Source organism: Megachile rotundata, chromosome 2, assembly GCF_050947335.1.
Source record: "Megachile rotundata isolate GNS110a chromosome 2, iyMegRotu1, whole genome shotgun sequence".
In the NCBI taxonomy this organism is placed as follows: domain Eukaryota; kingdom Metazoa; phylum Arthropoda; class Insecta; order Hymenoptera; family Megachilidae; genus Megachile; species Megachile rotundata.
In genome coordinates, this window is record NC_134984.1 from 7,594,212 (window position 1) to 7,614,139 (window position 19,928).

A 19,928-nucleotide genomic window follows, 5' to 3' on the forward strand; every position below is an offset into this window, starting at 1 on the left:
ATTTAAAACTTTTTCTTTCACAAATTGTTCTTATTATTTCATTTAGAAGTAAAAATATTCCCGTTTTGAATAAACGTATTTAGTTATAACTTTACGTTGTCCAAACATAAAAGAAATTGCAATTTTCCTAACTACTTCTTTAATCGTTTGACCATTAAGACATTTACGGGATACAGGATGTGTTTCATGTAAGAAGGAAGTACAGTAGAAGCTGATTCAGTATATGTTCTATAATAAGAAAAAAGGGTTCGTATAAATATATGCCCCACATAACCTTGTTTTCGAATAACAGCTTGTATTGTGTTGCAGTAGTTGCTTACATACCAAGAAAGAAATTGCACGAAGTGATCACTTCCAGCTTCAATAACACTTTTACCTCCTTTATCTACCCTAACCTAATGCTCCTAGTATTGCTACATGCATTACATTTTATGGTAAGCTTCTTAAAAGAATCAGTATCTCTAAAACGCTCATGTATTCTTTGGAATGTTTTCCTCTCGAGCAAATGGCAATTCGGAAACCATTCTCCGCACAGAATTACAGTTCGTACAGTATTATAGGCATCCCTCAAATAACACGGTTAGTTGGTTCCATGTCATTCGAAACCAATATTTCCTATAACCAATCGGTTTATTCGAAACCAATTTTTCTTTTCTACTAAATTCACCCATTATTCTTATTATTCTTCTATAAACTTAATTGTATCGGACACTGTCTACTCTCTGACTATCGCACAGTGGAGAAAAACGGCGAAAACACGGATAAAACTAATATCTTCGATTCTGAGATAAATTATTCAAATGTTTTTTGATAAGATGATTGTACTAATGTTGCAAATTAATTTTTTGTGTTAAAAATGGAATTTTGATTTGTTACTTAGCTAATACGGTTAGTTAACTAGTATGTATGAATTTTTATCTCTGAAACTATTTATCGAAATTAATTAAATCTTTCTTCATTTTAATCTTGAATGTTTGAACAATCATAATAATATTTTTTTTCATTGACAAATTACTTTTTTAATATCAGAAATTGTAAATAAATGTTTATTTTTTATATCTTCGTATAAAGTTTATCTTTATATGGATTTATCTTGAAATCTTATCTACAAAACAAGGCCTTTTGTAAAGGTCTGCGACGACATATTTGAAAAACGTCCGCAATCGCTGTTGTCGCGTATGATAATAAGGCGCGCGTGCGAACAAAAATGTGAATAACTCAAAAAACCGCAAGATATCGTTACAGATCCTTGTTCGGGAAGATTCCAGCTTTCATTTAAGTCTATTTGGTAAGTGAATCGAGATGAAAATCACAACTTTTACCTTGAATATACATTAAATATATCTATGGATATCTCTTTCCATATCAGTGTTAAAAATAAACATTTTGTTGTGCAACTTACATAATTATAATACTAAAGTATCATATAATAAGCTATTAATAGTGCATGAATATAAAATTTAAAAAATAATGAAAGCATTATTTTAAACTTTACCCGGAAAAATTAACTTTAAAAAGTGCCACCGATTTCGTAAGTGGAACGGTATATTTTTTTACTTAAATTCCGATAGAGTATTTTAAGGCGAATACAACGATCTATTGGGAAGGCCATTCACGGTCAGAATTAATGCAATTGTGATGGAAATCATTTACTTTCAGGAAATGGTTGAACACTTCCTTGCCGTCTGTTAATATTACTTCATCTCCGTTTCGTAATCTCTTGCAATGGCTTGTTGAATAGAAATAAACATTGTATCACACTGTACGTTTTATCTATATATACTATGATTAGTCGTTTATGGAATCTCTCCCAAGCAATGTGAATCTGAAGTTTCTGAAATGCGTCTATCAATAGCGGAAAGAATAAATATGGTTTTTGTTTATCGGGAATGTTGTCAAATTGTAAGACATAAAGTCCGTTTTTATGCTGCACATATGTAATCGTGTATTACTGTTAGATAAGTAAATCAAAGGTGCTTGACCATTTCCTAAAAGTAAATTATTTTGCATCACAATTGGCTTAACTCAGATCGGGAATGATGTTCTCAATAAATCGTGGTATTCGTCTTGAAATAGTTTATCAAAATATAAGTAAAAAACATATCGTTTCATTTAGAAAAACAGAGATTATTTTAATATATTCGAAGTGCCTCCAATTGCACAAAAATTATTATCACTATACAGGGTGGCTCACCACATTTTGCCATCTAGATTTGCGTCAATATTATTACTCATAGCAAACAATGTTTTAGATGAAGTTGAATGGTTTTGAGGAGGGCATATGCTAGTGGTATATTTTTTTTGTAGGTGGACGTGTAAAGGACATATGAAGGTCATTAATGTTTTTTTAAATGGAATCATATATTTTTTATTGCATCAGCTGATATCCCTTCACATTCTTTACAAAAAAGTATTAACCTATTTATGTAAAAAAATCATTAGTTTCGGAGATATTTTAATTTTAATGTCTATTTACAGAAAAGGTTCAATGTGGCGAACATTTGCATCAGAACACTTTCTGAATCGAGAAATTAATGACTTATTAACATTCCGTAGTGTACAATCTTTCTGCATGTGTAGCACTTTTCCCAGCTTCAAAATAAACTGATAACATGTCTATCTTTTCTTCTTTAGAATACTTCATTATGAAGTGATAATTCACCGTATCGTCGTATTCACCGTATTAGAGACGTAACAGAAACTAAATTTCACTGATACTGCGTAATAAAAAAAAAACAAAAACTCACAATTCGTTTGGTGACACGTGACCTCTCAAAGCATATAGAAAAACATTTGCTGTTTAGTTAGGGCAATTCATAATATTGACCAGAAAGTCACGATTTCCTAACAAGTTAGAATTAAAATATCTCCGAAACTAATCTTTTTTTCGCATAAATAGATTAATACTTTTTTGTAAAGAATATGAAGGAATATCAGCTGATGCAATAAAAAATATATGATTCCATTTAAAAAAACATTAAGGATCTTCATTTGTCCTTTACACGTCCACCTACAAAAAAAAATATACCACTAGCATATGCCCCTCTGAAAACCATTCAACTTCATCTGAAACATTGTTTGCTATAAGTAATAATAATGACGCAAATCTAGATGGCAAAATGTGGTGAGCCACCCTGTATAATAGACCCCTGCGGACATTGGTTTTTTATGCAAGTCAATCTCAGGACATGAAGCTTCAGAGTTTACATATCAGGATTCACATTATCCAAGGTGACCGTGCGAAGGTTGCACGATCAGATTCACCCCGCTTATGTGTCAACTTTGAAGGCTTATATCTTGACTGACTTGCACAAAAAGTAAACATACGTAGCGTTTTGAAAATGTTTTGACGAGGGCTGCAAAAATATGCAATAAAAAGTGGCGAGTTTTATTGAAGAAACTGAAGATGACGTCCACGTGATCTTTAAACTACCATCTAAAGTCAATTTGTTGCCACCATTTCATGTACCCTTTGAAATCCTACAACTTTTGTCTGAAACATTTTTCTATATTTAAAGCAGCTTCCGAAATATAAGGTTGAACTTTTAAAGACGTCCTGTATGTTGTTTTACTTTATTTTTAATCTAAGAGAAACCCGTGCATCGCGTCCGTAAGTCTAATGTTAACGATAAAACTGTGAAACGTTCAATTATAAACTCAAACTTATCGAAGTTGGCTTTTAGTTTCAGAAAAGTGAACAGATTACCGGTGCGAAAGTGTTAAATGCGTTTAGTTTCGCGTGTCAATAAACTCAAAAGAAAAAAATAAGCGAGAGAATTCTTTTGTAAGCGACCAGCTCGCATGTGCATGCGTCTTATAAAAATATGTCTTGCTCGGTCAAACTCGTGCGAACCAACGAACGTGTAAATTTGCTTCTGAACACAATTAATGACACACGCACACACGTACACATACAGATACGCGTGTAGGTCACAATCATTTCTGATCAGTAATGTCGTATTAGCATTTAACCGGTTAAATCGCTCAAAGGTTGTGATCGTTCGACCGCTATCGTCGGTTTTACGCTTCAATTACCTAACAGTTTAAGTCCCTTAAACGCTTCGGATTTTATCGACCCAATCAGCTGCCGATTTTAATCAACTGATTTTTTCTGCATCAATTTAATGAATTCACAACATATCACGGAAAATGAACTGGGAAATTTTTAGAGACACAATCGCCATTTGGTTGTATCAAATAATTGAACTACCTTTTAAGAGGTCATTCTCAAATGCAATTCAGCATGTATACTTACAGTAAATATATTTACATTATATTTAAGTTATTATATGTATAGTAAATAAATAGTTGCAAATATTTAGTAAATATATAGTAGATAAAAATATTCAACTTTCTTCGTGTATTAAAATATTTTAAAAAAGAACGTCTTAAATAGTCCCTTACAATATGTAATTATTTTTTTGACAGACTTCATTTACTGTTAATGGCAGAGATCTTATCTATCACACTAAAGATCTATTTCTAAATTACTTATATTACCCAGATTTATATATTTCCAAAATTTTATGTTCCCTAAAATTGTGTACTTCTTGGAATTCTATATTTCTAAAATTTTATTTTCCCAAAATTTCTATATTTCCAAAATTTTATTTTCCCAAAATTTCTATATTTCCAAAATTTTATTTTCCCAAAATTTCTATATTTCCAAAATTTTATTTTCCCAAAGTTTCTATATTTCTAAAATTTTATTTTCCCAAAATTTCTATATTTCTAAAATTTTATTTTCCCAAAATTTCTATATTTCTAAAATTTTATTTTCCCAAATTTCCATACTTCTTAAAATTCTATATTCTTTGAATTTCTGTATCTCCAATTCTACACACACTTCACTTTCTATGTATATTCTAAATATTTGCATCCGTAAAATTCAATACACAAAAGTGCCTACATGTCCAACTTATTATACTTCCAAAAGTATATATTCCCCAATTTCTAAAACTTAGAATTTTTTTCAGAATATTTTAACTGTATAAATTATATTTATTATTTGGAATATGCTTACAGTTCGGCTTGGTTCGACATTAGTTAACGCTTTATTTTGATTTAGTCTAAAAACTAAAGTCGCATATTTAAATATCAATGAAAATGTTTGAAACTTGAATATTTCGAATATTTAATTTCGAAGTATTTTTAATTTTTGATTTTTTTATCGTGAAAATTTAAATTAATACTTATTTATTATTTGGTACGGTAATTAATAACTAGAACATGCTACGAATGTTATTCAATCACTGAAGCATACGTATATTTCAAAAATTTTAATTAATTTAAAACATTTCTTTTTACAAATGTAGCTCGTTATTATTTTATCTGAAAGTAGAAATTTTACTCTGTTAGGTAAACGTGTTTAACTACAATTTTACTTTGTCTAAATGCAAAAGAATTTACAATTATCTTAACTGCTTTCTTAATCATTTGACCACTTGGACATTTACATTACTGATAAAAAATACTGTTTTTGCTATCACACGCTGACTATTCCATCTACCTTGGTATACCTATAATTTTAATCGTATTTTTTATTTAGCAACTTGATTACGCAATTTAATTTAAAAAATCTTTCATGAGATTCGTAATTAAAATCAAACAATGAGCAGACATGTTTAACGCAGGGCAAATACTTCTATTATTAATTTTTATAATGAAAATAAAGCAAAACGAGAAATCTAATGAGGTCAATACCTTTTTTATGAAGTTACTCAGGAATATGTTAATTATATATAATCTTAATTATTAATAATGTATGCTGAGGTCAAGATGATTGGGACTGGGTACCTTCCTGTCCGTATTTATCAAACAAAATTCTATTGGTTTCTCCACATTTATGTGAGGAATTGCAAGTTTAAAGAATATAAGTCAGAATATAACTGCATATCGCATAATTGTTATTCAAAGAATAGTTTTTCGTCACTGATGAAACTTTCAATCAAAGTTTAAAACTAATTTCAGTTTTCAAAGAAAAAGTCAATTAGTGCTTTTTGGAAGTGAGTTGTTTACATATTTGGATATTTTAGCAAAACTGGTTATCATACCATGTCAGTGAAAGTAATATTCATTTCTAATTTAAAAAAAAAAAACATAAGGTGAAGTGGGGTAAGTGCAGATTGGTTTTTGTAAAGTTGGTATTTAAACGTAACTATTTTCAGTCTGCTATGTAAATACTTAACGCTGTCAATATCGAACGCTTTGCACAATTACTACTATTTAATTAATATTAACTAGGACCTTAATTTTCCTTCTACATTTTGATTTTGATAGGAAATTGCTTAAAATGTCAACTACTCTGCACTTTCTCCGAAAATGAGGTAAGAGCGTAACTTGAAGTTAAATACTTTGAAACTTTATTTCATGTGCAATGGGGCAAGAGCAGAATTATTAACAAATCTGCTACAAAATGCTTTTTACTGCATTATGCAAGTACTCTATACTGCAAACAAGTACTCTTAGCTGAAATATAAAAGGGGATATAGTGACAGAAGACAAGGAAACAAACATACTAAATGGAGAAATTTCGCTCATATCGTAATAAAAATAGCCTGTATACGCACTTGCTCCGTTTACGAACTTACCCCATTTCATCTTACTTGTGATACACGCGTTGACTAATTCTTCTTTAGTTTCATTAGAGGCTTCTAATTTGGAAGTTGCTCATAATTTGTAAGTCACAGTAAATTATGTACCGCATTATCTCTTTAAGATCTTTAAAATGCTTCGAAATTAGTACAATGAATCCGTTGTAAATAAATCAACGCGAGCAACGCAGAAGCGTGGGTATGTGGGTCGCCGGTTTCCGGTTCTTGGTCATACTGTTCAAGGATAACAATTTATGGTTCCAGGTATAACATTGATTTAGCAGGTTGCCGGTTATCTCACTGACGAATTAACATATCCTGTGAAATACACAAGCTGTTCCGTAAATTGTGTTACAACCGAGTAGAAAATATTTAGTGCATGATAAGTATTGGGAACTTAGGAATCTTGGGGCTTGCTAATATGGAGAGTGAGAAATATATGTAGGAAATGTAGTTATTAGGAATTTGAAATTGAGAGTTTGGAAAGTGCGGGATTTCGTGACTTTGAAATTTGGAAATTTGCAAATTTAGAGATTTAGAAATTTTTATATACGGAACTCTTACTATTTGCGAATCGAAGAATTTGAAACTTTAGAAAATTTTAGGAATTCGGGAATTGAAGAATTGAAGAATTGAAGAATTGAAGAATTGAAGAATTGAAGAATGGAAGAATGGAAGAATTGAAGAATTGAAGAATTGAAGAATTGAAGAATTGAAGAATTGAAGAATTGAAGAATTGAAGAATTGAAGAATTGAAGAATGGAAGAATGGAAGAATTGAAGAATTGAAGAATTGAAGAATTGAAGAATTGAAGAATTGAAGAATTGAAAAATTGAAGAATTGAAGAATTTATAAATATGAAAAACGGGTAACTGAAACATTTAAAAATCAAAAGGATATAAAAATGTGGTTATTTAAGAATTTGAAAACTCAAGAACTAGGAAATTTAAAAATTTCAACTTTTAAGAATTTGGAAATGTAGAAATTTCAGCTTGTAAGAATTTGGAAATTTAGAAACACGAAAATTTGGAAATTGAAAATGTAGGAGTTTGAAATAATAGAACTGAGGAATTTAGGGACTTAGGAATTTAGGAATTAAAAACTTAGGAATTTGGAAATTTAAGTGCTTTCTCAAAAATATGTCCGAAATGACCTCTTCTCTGATCCCTTATAAACTTTCTATCGACTTACCTAACACCATCTATATGTATATATCCATATCAGATTATATGTGATACGTACAAACGAACAGATTAGTTAAATTTATTTCATTTGTTTACAAAATTGATCACAATGTGTGCCCAATAGATCCTTACAGACTGCATTATTTGATCTCGAGCTAAAATATACTCTCACACTGACTTTTACATAAGCCGCTACAACTTTTACTATTTAGTCATTTAGTGGCGTATAAAGCACTGGGACATAGATGACCGACGAAAATAGTGTCTTGAACCATTTATTCTTCCGAAATCGTAGTTTCGACTCATCAAAGTACCAAAAGCAATTCCATTACTCGAAATTGACAGTAACTTATAGTGTAAGTTTGAATACACTTAATCAAACATAGTAGTATGGTACACCGAAATCCAAGTTCTAACAAATAAGTTTGACCTACCTTCAAATCACTGTGACCAATCTTCAACATAGAATACAGTGCGTTACATAAACGTACTAACTCCTCATATTTTGAACAATCTGTGCTTTTGGTAGGAAATTGTAGTTAGTATTTCTTAAATAATAATTTGTGACTTGTGAAGAATGATTCTGTAAAGGACAATTTGTCGTATTAACCCCTTAACCTACAATTTTTTAGACAATTACGTTATTCACAGATAACTAATTATTGTTATTGTTGAATTTTCATTTTAATGAAATTAGCAAAAATAAATGTATTGAGAAGTCGGTAATCAAGTTCGTGCACTTATCGATTACTTGTAAGATACCGCTCGATTTTGGTCAGATCTTTGAATGTTAATAAAATAAAATCTACATATTTCTTCGCTATTGTTTCTCTGATATTATAATTTTTCATATGTATAAAATATATAGTGGGCTATTTAGAATTGCATTTTTAATATTCATAAATCAAGTGTAATTAACAAATTATAAAAGAAGTCCTTCTAAGTCGTTTTTCTTAAATGATAAATTCATTTAGTCTTTTAAAAGTTATTGTGTTTTTGTGTTATTTTAAATATAATAACCTCCCATATTCCATCAGTTATAATATGAAGACAAATAAAGAAAATTGAAAAGTGTGGCACTTTTTGTATTCAGTGATCCTTGATTATGAAAATTATAATTAAAGTTGAATTCAAAATTCAATTACCGTGAGAATATGAGTCTGGTTTATCACATTTGAACTATAGTGTGCGTCACGAGAATGCGACGAAGTTGTAGATTAAGAGATTAACATAAATATTCAGTTGAGTTATATAAAACCTGATTTTCGGTCGTTTCAATTAATATACCTAAGCTAACATAACCTAACCTAACTATATTCTCTTTATGTTAACTTTATCTTAACGTCAATCGAACTGCATAAGTAAATTCATGGATTCAAATTTATTGTTATCTTTATTTGTTTCATTTCACGTTCGTAAGATACGTTTATAACGGTCAGAAAATGAAAGCCTCGTGCAAAGAACTTTTAAAGAGAGAAAAAGTCATAATCGATGCGTTCTCTTGTAAGGTAACGGTTGTATTGTGAAATAAATAGGTCGTTCAAAAAGTGATATTGCCTATTATGTTAGTAAATGATGTAATCATGCTGAGAAGAAGCGTTCGGCTAGCCATCCAAGTGCCTCCCTGAGATAAACGTAAAATCCTACAATTAGTTTCTAACTCGACAACGTCGATGGTTTAACGTTGACATGATTGCAAATTAAACGTTGCAAACAGCATCCATAGGACCATTATAGCATCTCTGTACACTATCAGGACGAATATTGGTACCGTGACTAGAAAGCGAAGATAAATTAACAAAACGTTCATTTGCTAAAGCAATAATGTGTTTAGCAATCATTTGCTAAACGTTGTAAAAACGAATTGTACGGTAATGGCATTAGTAGTTGACCAATTTAGAGAAATTCTATGTGAACAATGGTAACCATTAAATTGCAAGATTTGCAATTGCTCTGCTATTAAATAGTGAGATTCGATGTCTGGAAATACTTTTTAAGCCTTCTAGATTATGTAACAAGACCACTTCTAAAAAAAGTTATTATATAAATCTGAAAAGTACACCCTTGGACAAAAAGATAGCACATGTGTGCTATCTTTAATTTCTTGGAAACTACTTAGAATTTTTTAATGTAATACATACCATTCTAATTGTTACATGGCAGAGAGAAGGAACTTCTTAGTAGATATGGTTGACCTTGCTAGCTTTCTGAGCAAGCAGAAGAAATATACAAATACTGGCGGCGAAATGATAGCAGACTCACAAAATTTATACATATATTTTCACAAAAAAAGAAAGTTACATTGCAGTTAATACAAAGTTAATAATGAGTATATCCGTCTTTATTTTCTACTACTTCGAGTACCCGCTTTGGTAAGGATTTGTATAACTTTTTAATTGTTTTGAGAGTAAATTTATATATTTTTGAGAATTCATTTTTCCTTGAAGAAACTGTACATTTGTTTTGCCTTTGTATCCATTCCGTTTAAATTCCAGCCCAGATCATTACACCACCCCCACCCATTTGTCTTTGTTTTTTTACTAATCTTTCTTTTTTTAAATCATGGAAGTAGAATGAAAATGTCAATACAAAAAAATTCGTTTCCATTTCTTCGAAGACAAATTATTGGGGAGAACTAGCACGTGCTGTATATAAGAATGGAAAACAGTATGATATTATTAAACAATTAAAAGAAGCTAATAGGATGCATAGGGATAATTTGCCACAAAATACAATTAAAAAGTTATACAAATCCTTACCAAAGCGGGTACTCGAAGTAATAAAAAATAAAGGCGGATATACTCATTATTAACTTTGTATTAATTGCAATGTAACTTTCTTTTTTTGTGAAAATATATGTATAAATTTTGTGAATGTGCTATCATTTCGCCGCGAGCATTTGTATATTTCTTCCGCTTGCTCAGAAACCTAACAAGGTCAACCATATTTACTAAGAAGTTCCTTCTCTCTGCCATGTAACAATTAGATTGGTATGTATTACATTAAAAAATTCTAAGTAGTTTTCAAGAAATTAAAGATAGCACACATGTGCTACCTTTTTGTCCAAGGGTGTATATTTAAAAATTCGTTAAATATTTCAGAAGTTAACCACTCTTAAAAATTAAAGAAATTCACCCTTTGTTCGTTAATAGTTAACCATCTATACTAGAAGAATTATATTTCATTTGTGAAATGTTCACAATATGTATATAAACTCCTTTACCTAAACCGTACAACTATTCTTAACAAAAACGTTATGAAAATAGAAATACATATAAAGGCGTATAGCTGCATACAGTAATGAATTTACATGTTCGTTATTAGTAAGCATACTTCACTTCACATGTAATTATTTTAAGGTTTAACTGGTAGATATCGTGGTAAAGTTCATATCCATAAAAAGTGCACAGCATATAAAGACCCTATTTTTTAATGTTTTCTAAAAACTGGTCAATTACTGGTACCTTTACCTGAGTTATTTTGTTTTTTTCTAGGTTATAATTATTGGCGAGAAGAAATTTAATCAAGATGGACCAGGTGGTTTTAATTTGTAGTGGCACGATGTATCAAAACATGTGAAATATTTTTCTAAACACTACTGTGACGGCTCGATTTATTCCTTTCAGAGTGAATAGTAATACTAATAGTTATTACCTTAGAGAATTATTTTAAGCCGTATTGGACTGAACGCCACAATGAAAATTTAATTTTCATGCAAGATAATGCATCGAATAAATTTGCACATTAAAATGGTTTGCTGAAAATAACGTTGCGTTATTAGATTGACCTGTACGTTCCTCTACCATTAATTTCATAGAAAATTTATTGGGGATATTGGTACGAACGATATTTTCAAATGGTCGTATATTTTTAAATGTAAATGAATTAAAGCTTGCAATAGCTGGCACAGAACAATTACTAGATTTTATTGAGAGTGGCAGTGGTATATTATTAAATCATATGGATTTTATTACGACACTCTTTATTATTTTACGTTTCTGCATACATGCTATTCTTTATAGGAAGTGAACCGTGAAAATAGGAAGAAAATAGAGAAAAATATGGTACAAAATTTGATTAGTAATATGACGAATCGAATTTTTTATATAAGTCGTGATGAAAACACGATAAATTATTAAGTTTTATATTTTTGCACATAAAACACAATAAAATACTTTTTCTTGAACGGTTGGTATATGAAACTTCAGCCGGTATACTTATGAAGTCTACAAATTAATTGTTATGCAAATTAATTTATATTTACGCTGATACACTAAATTCTGTTTATATAATTTGTTGTTTACATAATGCGAATTAGTACTTAAACTGACCATAAGTTTTAGTCGAGAAGAATGATTAACACAAAGAAGAGAGTTATTATGTTTATGCAACGTATTGTATTAAGAGTCGAGGAATTTTAATTTATTTTAATTACATATTGATATTTTCTAAGTTATTACTTTTATTCATAAAAAGTTCGAACAACGATACTATAAGTCAATCAAGTTTTGTTATGATTTAGGAGCTTTTGTCAATAGGGTGACTGATCCAAATGTAGGTCAATCAAAATCTTAAATGTATAGATAGAATATCTGCAAAACGCATTTTTCATCATTTTTTTTAAAGAAGTTAAGATACAATTAAATATTCTGTTATAATACAAGTGTAGTCGGATCATCAATCAGTGGAGAGAATGAAAGGGCACATTTGACTACCTTTCCGACTATACCCTTTAAAGAGAAAATCTAGGATGTCTGGCAAGTCTAATGTCAAAATTTGAAGTCAAGAAATTCAAAATTGCGGCCTGAAGCGTGGTACAGACAAATATACAAACGAACAAATGCAGACTGACAATGAGTCGTTTCAGGAGCCTTACTACATCCAGTAAAAATAAAAAAGAAAAGGGTTTATAACAATGTTTTTTTCTAACTGCGTATTCAAAATAAAATTATTATGAATATTAGACAATTTTATGATCACATTGTGTACCATTTTTATGTAACGTTTCGATCATTTCTATAATACATTTCACGCTTCCTGTTATAACGGTGATGGATAAATTAAGTGCCCATTGAAAAGTTTACTAACCAGTGGATATTAAACAGTAAACTCTTGTCCTAATTCCTTAGATTTCAATTTTTTGAATTCAGAATTCTGATATTTTAGAAACTTGGAACTGTAGAAAACTTGAAAATTCAACAGTTTAGGAAAATATGAAACTTTAAAAGTTAGGTAGTTTGAAAACGTGTAAAGTCAAAGTTGTCGAAGTTTGGAAATGTAAAGTGCGGAAGTCTCGATACTTGTAAATTTAGAAAATTGGAAATTATTGAAACTTGCAAATTTGTAAATTTGTGAATAATGGAATCTAAAATATTTACCCATATGAATTGAAAACTGCATACCTATCAGTACGCACAAGTTTACGTACACATACACGTGACTGTACAAGGTGGCTCACCACATTTTGCCATCTAGATTTGCGTCATTTTTATTATTCATAGCAAACAATGTTTTAAATGAAGTTGAATGGTTTTGAGGGTGGCATATGCTAGCGGTATATTTTTTTGTAGGGGGACGTGTAAAGGACATATGAAGGTCAATAATGTTCTTTTAAATTGAATCATATATTTTTTATTGCATCAGCTGATACTCCTTCATATTCTTTACAAAAAAGTATTAATCTATTTATGTGTAAAAATCATTAGTTTAGGAGATATTTTAATTTTAATATCTATTTACAGAAAAGGTTCAATGTAGCGACCATTTGCATCAGAACACTTTCTGAATCGAGAAATTAATGACTTATTAACATTCCGTAGTGTACAATCTTTCTGAGATGTGTAGGACTTTTCCCAGCTTCAAAATAAACTGATAACATGTCTATCCTTTCTTCTTTAGAATACTTCATTATGAAGTGATAATTCACCGTATCGTCGTATTCACCGTATTAGAGACGTAACAGAGACTAAATTTCACTGTTACTGCGTAATAAAAAAAAACAAAAACTCACAATTCGTTTAGTGACACGTGAACTCTCAAAGCATGTAGAAAAACATTTGCTGTTCAGTTAAGGCAATTTATAATATTGACCAGAAAGTCACGATTTCTTAACAAGTTAGAATTAAAATATCTCCTAAACTAATGATTTTTTTCACAGAAATAGATTAATACTTTTTTGTAAAGAGTATGAAGGAGTATTAGTTGATGCAATAAAAAATATATGATTCCATTTAAAAAAACATTGATGACTTTCATATGTCCTTTACACGTCCATCTACAAAAAAAAATATACCACCAGAATATGCCCCTCTCAAAATCATTCAACTTCATCCGAAACATTGTTTGGTATGAGTAATAATAATCACGCAAATCTAGATGGCAAAATGTGGTGAGCCACCCTGTATATTCCTTTATCCTAACTGACGAGCGCAGTTACCCTTTCATGTGCTAAAGAATAATGAGGCAATTTTTCAAAAATCGTTCCTTCCGGAAACGTGTACATAAAGTTTATATCAAACGAACGGCAGCTTACCTGAACCAGGCCGTGGAAAATATCGTCCAGAATACCGGGCTCCTGAGTTAAGGATCTCGTGGTAAGCCTCTTACGACGTCTTTTATGCATCGTCAGGAATCGACCGGTGGGCCTTGGTCTCGAATGACCGATATCCAAACTTTCCAGCAGAATTCGGTCCACCTCTGATAAACGCCTGAATGCCGTTTCCGTCGTAGTTTCATCGCGAATTTCTGTTAACGTCGTTGACACATCTGGCGTCGGCAGTGCAGCGGTCTCTGTTAAACAGGCAAAAAAAAATTCTTTTAATTAACATGGAAAATGAATTATCGCTGCTTCAAAATTATGGCGAATGTTTGTGTGCAAATCGTTGAGTATGATTTATACAATAAGCATAGAATAGGGTAAAGCATTAAATTATTTGTACTTTCAGCGAATTTGTACTTTACAGTGTTTTATTATAAAATATATATTGCAATATTTATAAAATTGTATGTAAATATTACAATATTTATAGATTTTCATCGCTAGATATTTCATATTTTTTTCTATAGCCATTCTGAAATTATCCATAAGACAGATTCGTATAAAAAATGTCCAGACTCTTAATTATTGACACCTCGTAGCAGTTGCATTTTGTTATACGCAAGTATTATTATACTTTTATAAATAAGAGATGAAAAGACAAAAATAGACATAATTTTTAAAAAGAATAAAAAGAACTAATAATCACTAAAAGCTATTTTATTCCCTGTAACTTCTAATTCTGTAAACAGTACAAAATTCCTTCGATTGATATTAAAATATTTAATCTATAACGCCTTTGATCTTTCAAAGCGTTACACTAATCACAAAATTGATTGAAGTTGATTTTTCTTTCAATACAATAAACATTATTCGAATAGGTTGAAAGTAGAGAGAAAACTACGTTAGTTTATTTTTGGAAAACTAAGGAATTGGAAAAGTTCGAACGCCGGAAAGGAGAGACCCTCGCGTTGCAACGACGATGAGCCCTCGAGCGATAAAAATTGGACTGTATTATCTGATGTTCAATTTCGAGCACGTTCAGCGTCGCTTTGTTCAACGGCACGTGAGGGAAAGGAGTGTTATCTTAACACTCGCTCTTATTTTTTACGTGCGAAAAAAGAATGGCTGCTACCACCCTACTCCATAGAGCAGGCATGACGAAGTACCTCTTCGCCAGCAGCTATACGGTTCCCACTATACGAGGTGTGACACAAAAGTAACGAGACTAGGTCTGTAACTTGAAAAAACAATGGAATTAGCAGCAATTATTTTTGTGGCATCATCCCACATACCTCCTCTATCCATGTTGCCAATTTCGATTGAATCGGTCATACCATTTGGAAATATTGCGTTATTTAGTGAACACGTGCAACTGCATTCTGCCGGAAAAATGTCTAACGTAAAAACCGAACAGCGAATAAACATCAAGTTTCTTGTAAAATTTGTTGAAATCTGTTGTAACATGTTATGAGACATGTATTTTTACCTATGACTCACAAAGTAAGCGCCAGTCGATGCAATGGAAGTCTTCAGGAACCCCAAAATCCAAAAAGAACGCATGTCAAAATCAAAATTCGACAATAATGGAATTGTAATGATTGAGTGGTCTCCCAGTGGTCAGACTGTTAACTAACGCTATTACATTGAAATACTAAAAAGACTTCGTGAAAAAATTAGGAAAAAAAGGCCACAGTTGTGAAGCGATGGATGGCTGTTGCTCCGGGACAAAGCACCCGCTCACACGGCACTATCTGTCAAGCAGTTTCTGACCAGCAAAATTATTATTGTGATAGGGAATCCTCCTTATTCGCCTGATTTGGTTTCATGCGACTTTTTTTTATTTCCCAAAGTTAAATTTTGCTTAAAGGGAACCCATTTCACCTCAGTTGAAGAGGTTCAGGCAAAAACGGAGAATCGTCCGAAAGGACTTCCAAAAACCTCGTTCCAGAATTGTTACCAGCAATAGCAGCGCCGAATGCATAAGTGTGTGAATGCTGAAGGGGACTACTTTGAAGGTGATAATGTCACGGAGAACTGATTCTGCAGGTACAATGATTTATTGGACTAGTCTCGTTACTTTTGTGTCACACCTCGTATGTATCCGTCTTCCTACCATCAGTCATCTTATATCCCTTTAAATCAACTTGTGAGTCCGTGTATATTGTGTGGTATGTAATATGGAGTTGCGTTTTTTTTTCGAGGAAAGAACGGTAAAGCTGAGTAGTACATACTAGATTCAGCATAGACTTATTTTAGATGGAAACGTTGAAATTGATCATTTTTCAATCCTAAAATTCTCATATTACTAAAATTGTTTTAAATATTCAGGTTTTTAAATTTCCAAATCCACAAATTTGCAAATTTTTTAATTTTTATGCCTAGAAATTCTTAGATTCTCATATTTTGAAGTCTTCAAGTTTCCAGGTGTTCAATTTCTTATGTCTCGTGGGAAATTTCTTGTTTCGTATGTAGAAATTTCGAATATACACAAATTCCTAGATTTTAGTCTCCTAAGTTCTTCAATTTCTACGTTCACAAATGTCTAGAGTTTCATATTCCTGAGTTTCCAAATTCCTATGTTCATAAATCCCTACGTTCATAAATCCCCAGGCTTTAAAATTTCTACGTACATAAATCCCTGGATTCCCAAATTCCTACTTCTATAAATCTTTGGATTCCCAAATTTCTTCACCCATAAATCCCTGGATCTCAAAATTTCTAAACTTCAAGATTTCAATTTTGAAAAGGATTGAATACTTCAATCCCCAAATTTCATGTGAAAATCTATTAATCTCTAGATACTCAAACGTCTGTATTTCTAAATTTCTAAATCGCTAAATCATTAGATTCAAATATCCGCAGATTCCCAAATTTCATGAGAATACATTTATTGTGCCATAAAATTATCACTTCAATATTTACAGCAATTTAAATCTATAAAAAAATTAACACTGACAATTAAAACTAGACTCAAACCTCTAAAACTATAGCATGCGTAATCTTTATCACGTGTCCTTCAGATTGCGCTTATTACTACGATTTTTAATAATAATTACTAATAGAAACTGTTTATTTTTTACAGTTAATTTAACTATATGTATGAAAAAGACACTGTGAAATTATATGTTAAGAGGATAAATGTAAAATTACATAATAATTTTATTATTTTTGCGTTTAGAAGGGATCTATCTTATTTTTGTTTAAGGGGTAACGCCACTCTAGAAGTCAGAAAAAAATGTGATTTTCGGGAATTTTTAAAGTAATAACCGTACAAGTTATAAGGTCAGAATAAAAAAGGCTTAATTAGATGTGTTTTGAAGATGGTTGGTAAATTTTTATAAACAATTTGCACTAAAAATGGCGGCTGTAGGTGCTAGCAAGCAACAACACTATTTCTTTGAAAGGGCTTCATGGCCAGACTGTTTTTTCATTAACGCATGGTCCTAAGTCAAAAAATCCAAAAATTTCTCATATTATATACCAAAATCTATGGAACATCGTACGGAAATTAAAAAATATTAATAATTGTTAATTTAGTGTAGATATGAACAAAAAGTTTCGAAAAACGGCAGAAAATTCAGCATTGAATTGTTAATAAAAAGTTAAGTAGTTAATTAATCAAAAAATCCGTACGATGTTCACTGCGTTATACTATTTTGCACCTCTCCACGAAATTTCAAGTCGATTAGTTAAAAACTTTTCAAGTTATTTGTCCGGCCAGTACAAATAAAGTGATTTCGAGAAAAACGCGTTTAAAGTTTTGATTGCCATTCAGCATAAGAATGGCAATTGTCCTCTTCCTTCTTATTGAATCTAAGATTCAATCTCGACATTTTTGAAGCTTCATTCAAAGATCGTTCTGAGAACTCTACGCATCGGGCGTCGACTTGTAGGCAAAAATTGTAACAATTTTCTCCGACAGACATATCCAAGGCTTTTATTAGTTCCATTATAGTGAATAGTCCATCTTTGAATATGCAAACGGATATTTTTTCGACGAATTTATGGTGTCAACGGTGTTGATTAAACCATAATAAATACTCAACTCATCAATGAGTTTTCAATGAAACTTTGTCTATTTTTTCAAATTGGGAGTCATTGTTTATTAACCTAGCTGAATCGGGCCTTTTGCTTTTACCCAGGTACCGTTCTCAACGCTGATTATTGCACGCGTATCCGCAAATTACGCTGAGTGGTTGCTTTCCACTTAAAAAAATTCATGTTTCCGACCTGCCCTCCACTTAAAACTTTTTTCTCATATTCTATACATAATAAAGCATCATTTAAGCAAAAAAAAAAATCAACTTTTTCAAAATTCTAGAGTGGCGTTATCCCTTAAGCGACACCTATAATGTATATGTATACTATAATTATTATGTACGAGGTGTGACACAAAAGTAACGAGACTAGGTCTGTAACTAGAAAAAACAATGGAATTAGCAGCAATTGTTTTTGTGGCATCATCCCACATACCTCCTCTATCCATGTTGCCAATTTCGATTGAATCGGTCATACCATTTGGAAATATTGCGTTATTTAGTGAACACGTGCAACTGCATTCTGCCGGAAAAATGTCTAACGTAAAAACCGAACAGCGAATAAACATCAAGTTTCTTGTAAAATTTGTTGAAATCTTTTGTAACATGTGATGAGACATGTATTTTTACCTATGACTCACAAAGTAAGCGCCAGTCGATGCAATGGAAATTTTCAGGATCCCCAAAATCCAAAAAAGAACGCATGTCAAAATCAAAATTCGACATTAATGGAATTGTAATGATTGAGTGGTTTCCCAGTGGTCAGACTGTTAACTAACACTATTACATTGAAATACTAAAAAGACTTCGTGAAAAAATTAGGAAAAAAAGGCCACAGTTGTGAAGCGATGGATGGCTGTTGCTCCGGGACAAAGCACCCGCTCACACGGCACTATTTGTCAAGCAGTTTCTGACCAGCAAAATTATTATTGTGATAGGGAATCCTCCTTATTCGCCTGATTTGGCTTCATGCGACTTTTTTTTATTTCCTAAAGTTAAATTTTGCTTAAAGGGAACCCATTTCACCTCAGTTGAAGAGGTTCAGGCAAAAACGGAGAATCGTCCGAAAGGACTTCCAAAAACCTCGTTCCAGAATTGTTACCAGCAATAGCAGCGCCGAATGCATAAGTGTGTGAATGCTGAAGGGGACTACTTTGAAGGTGATAATGTCACGGAGAACTGATTCTGCAGGTAGAATGATTTATTGGACTAGTCTCGTTACTTTTGTGTCACACCTCGTATTGTTTTGTTTCCCATATGTTCAGTCCTTGAAATACAGTCGAGTAGCACGAACACGTGCGTAATAAGAGTTCTTAATTACAAAAGTAAAGTCTGTAAAATCAATTAATAACAGATTATATTATCTGTATAATGTAATCACTGGTTATACTCATTGTAAGTCTTATATAACACATTAGGGACACTAGAAGTGTATAGAATTAGGAACTATTGATTAATATTTTTATATAGTACTTAATGTATAGAGATATACCATTAAAGGAATATAAAAATTGAGTGCTTGTAACCGTTCAGCTACGGATGAGCATAATTTCGGGAGTTGAAACTTCAGGTGATA

At 31.5% G+C, this 19,928-nt stretch overlaps 1 protein-coding gene across 11 annotated transcripts in view; it reads right to left on the reverse strand.

The window, feature by feature from the left end:
- Positions 1 to 19,928, reverse strand: part of LOC100877791 (uncharacterized) — a 412,529-nt gene that overhangs the window by 65,547 nt on the left and 327,054 nt on the right. For all 11 annotated transcript variants that reach the window (XR_013041016.1, XR_013041015.1, XM_076541317.1 and 8 more), the window contains one exon: positions 14,310 to 14,566. Coding sequence is in view for 9 of the 11 variants with exons in the window: in XM_076541317.1 (XP_076397432.1) it covers positions 14,310 to 14,566 (257 nt within the window). In the remaining 2 variants the exon portion in view is untranslated. The remainder of the gene's footprint in view (positions 1 to 14,309; positions 14,567 to 19,928) is intronic.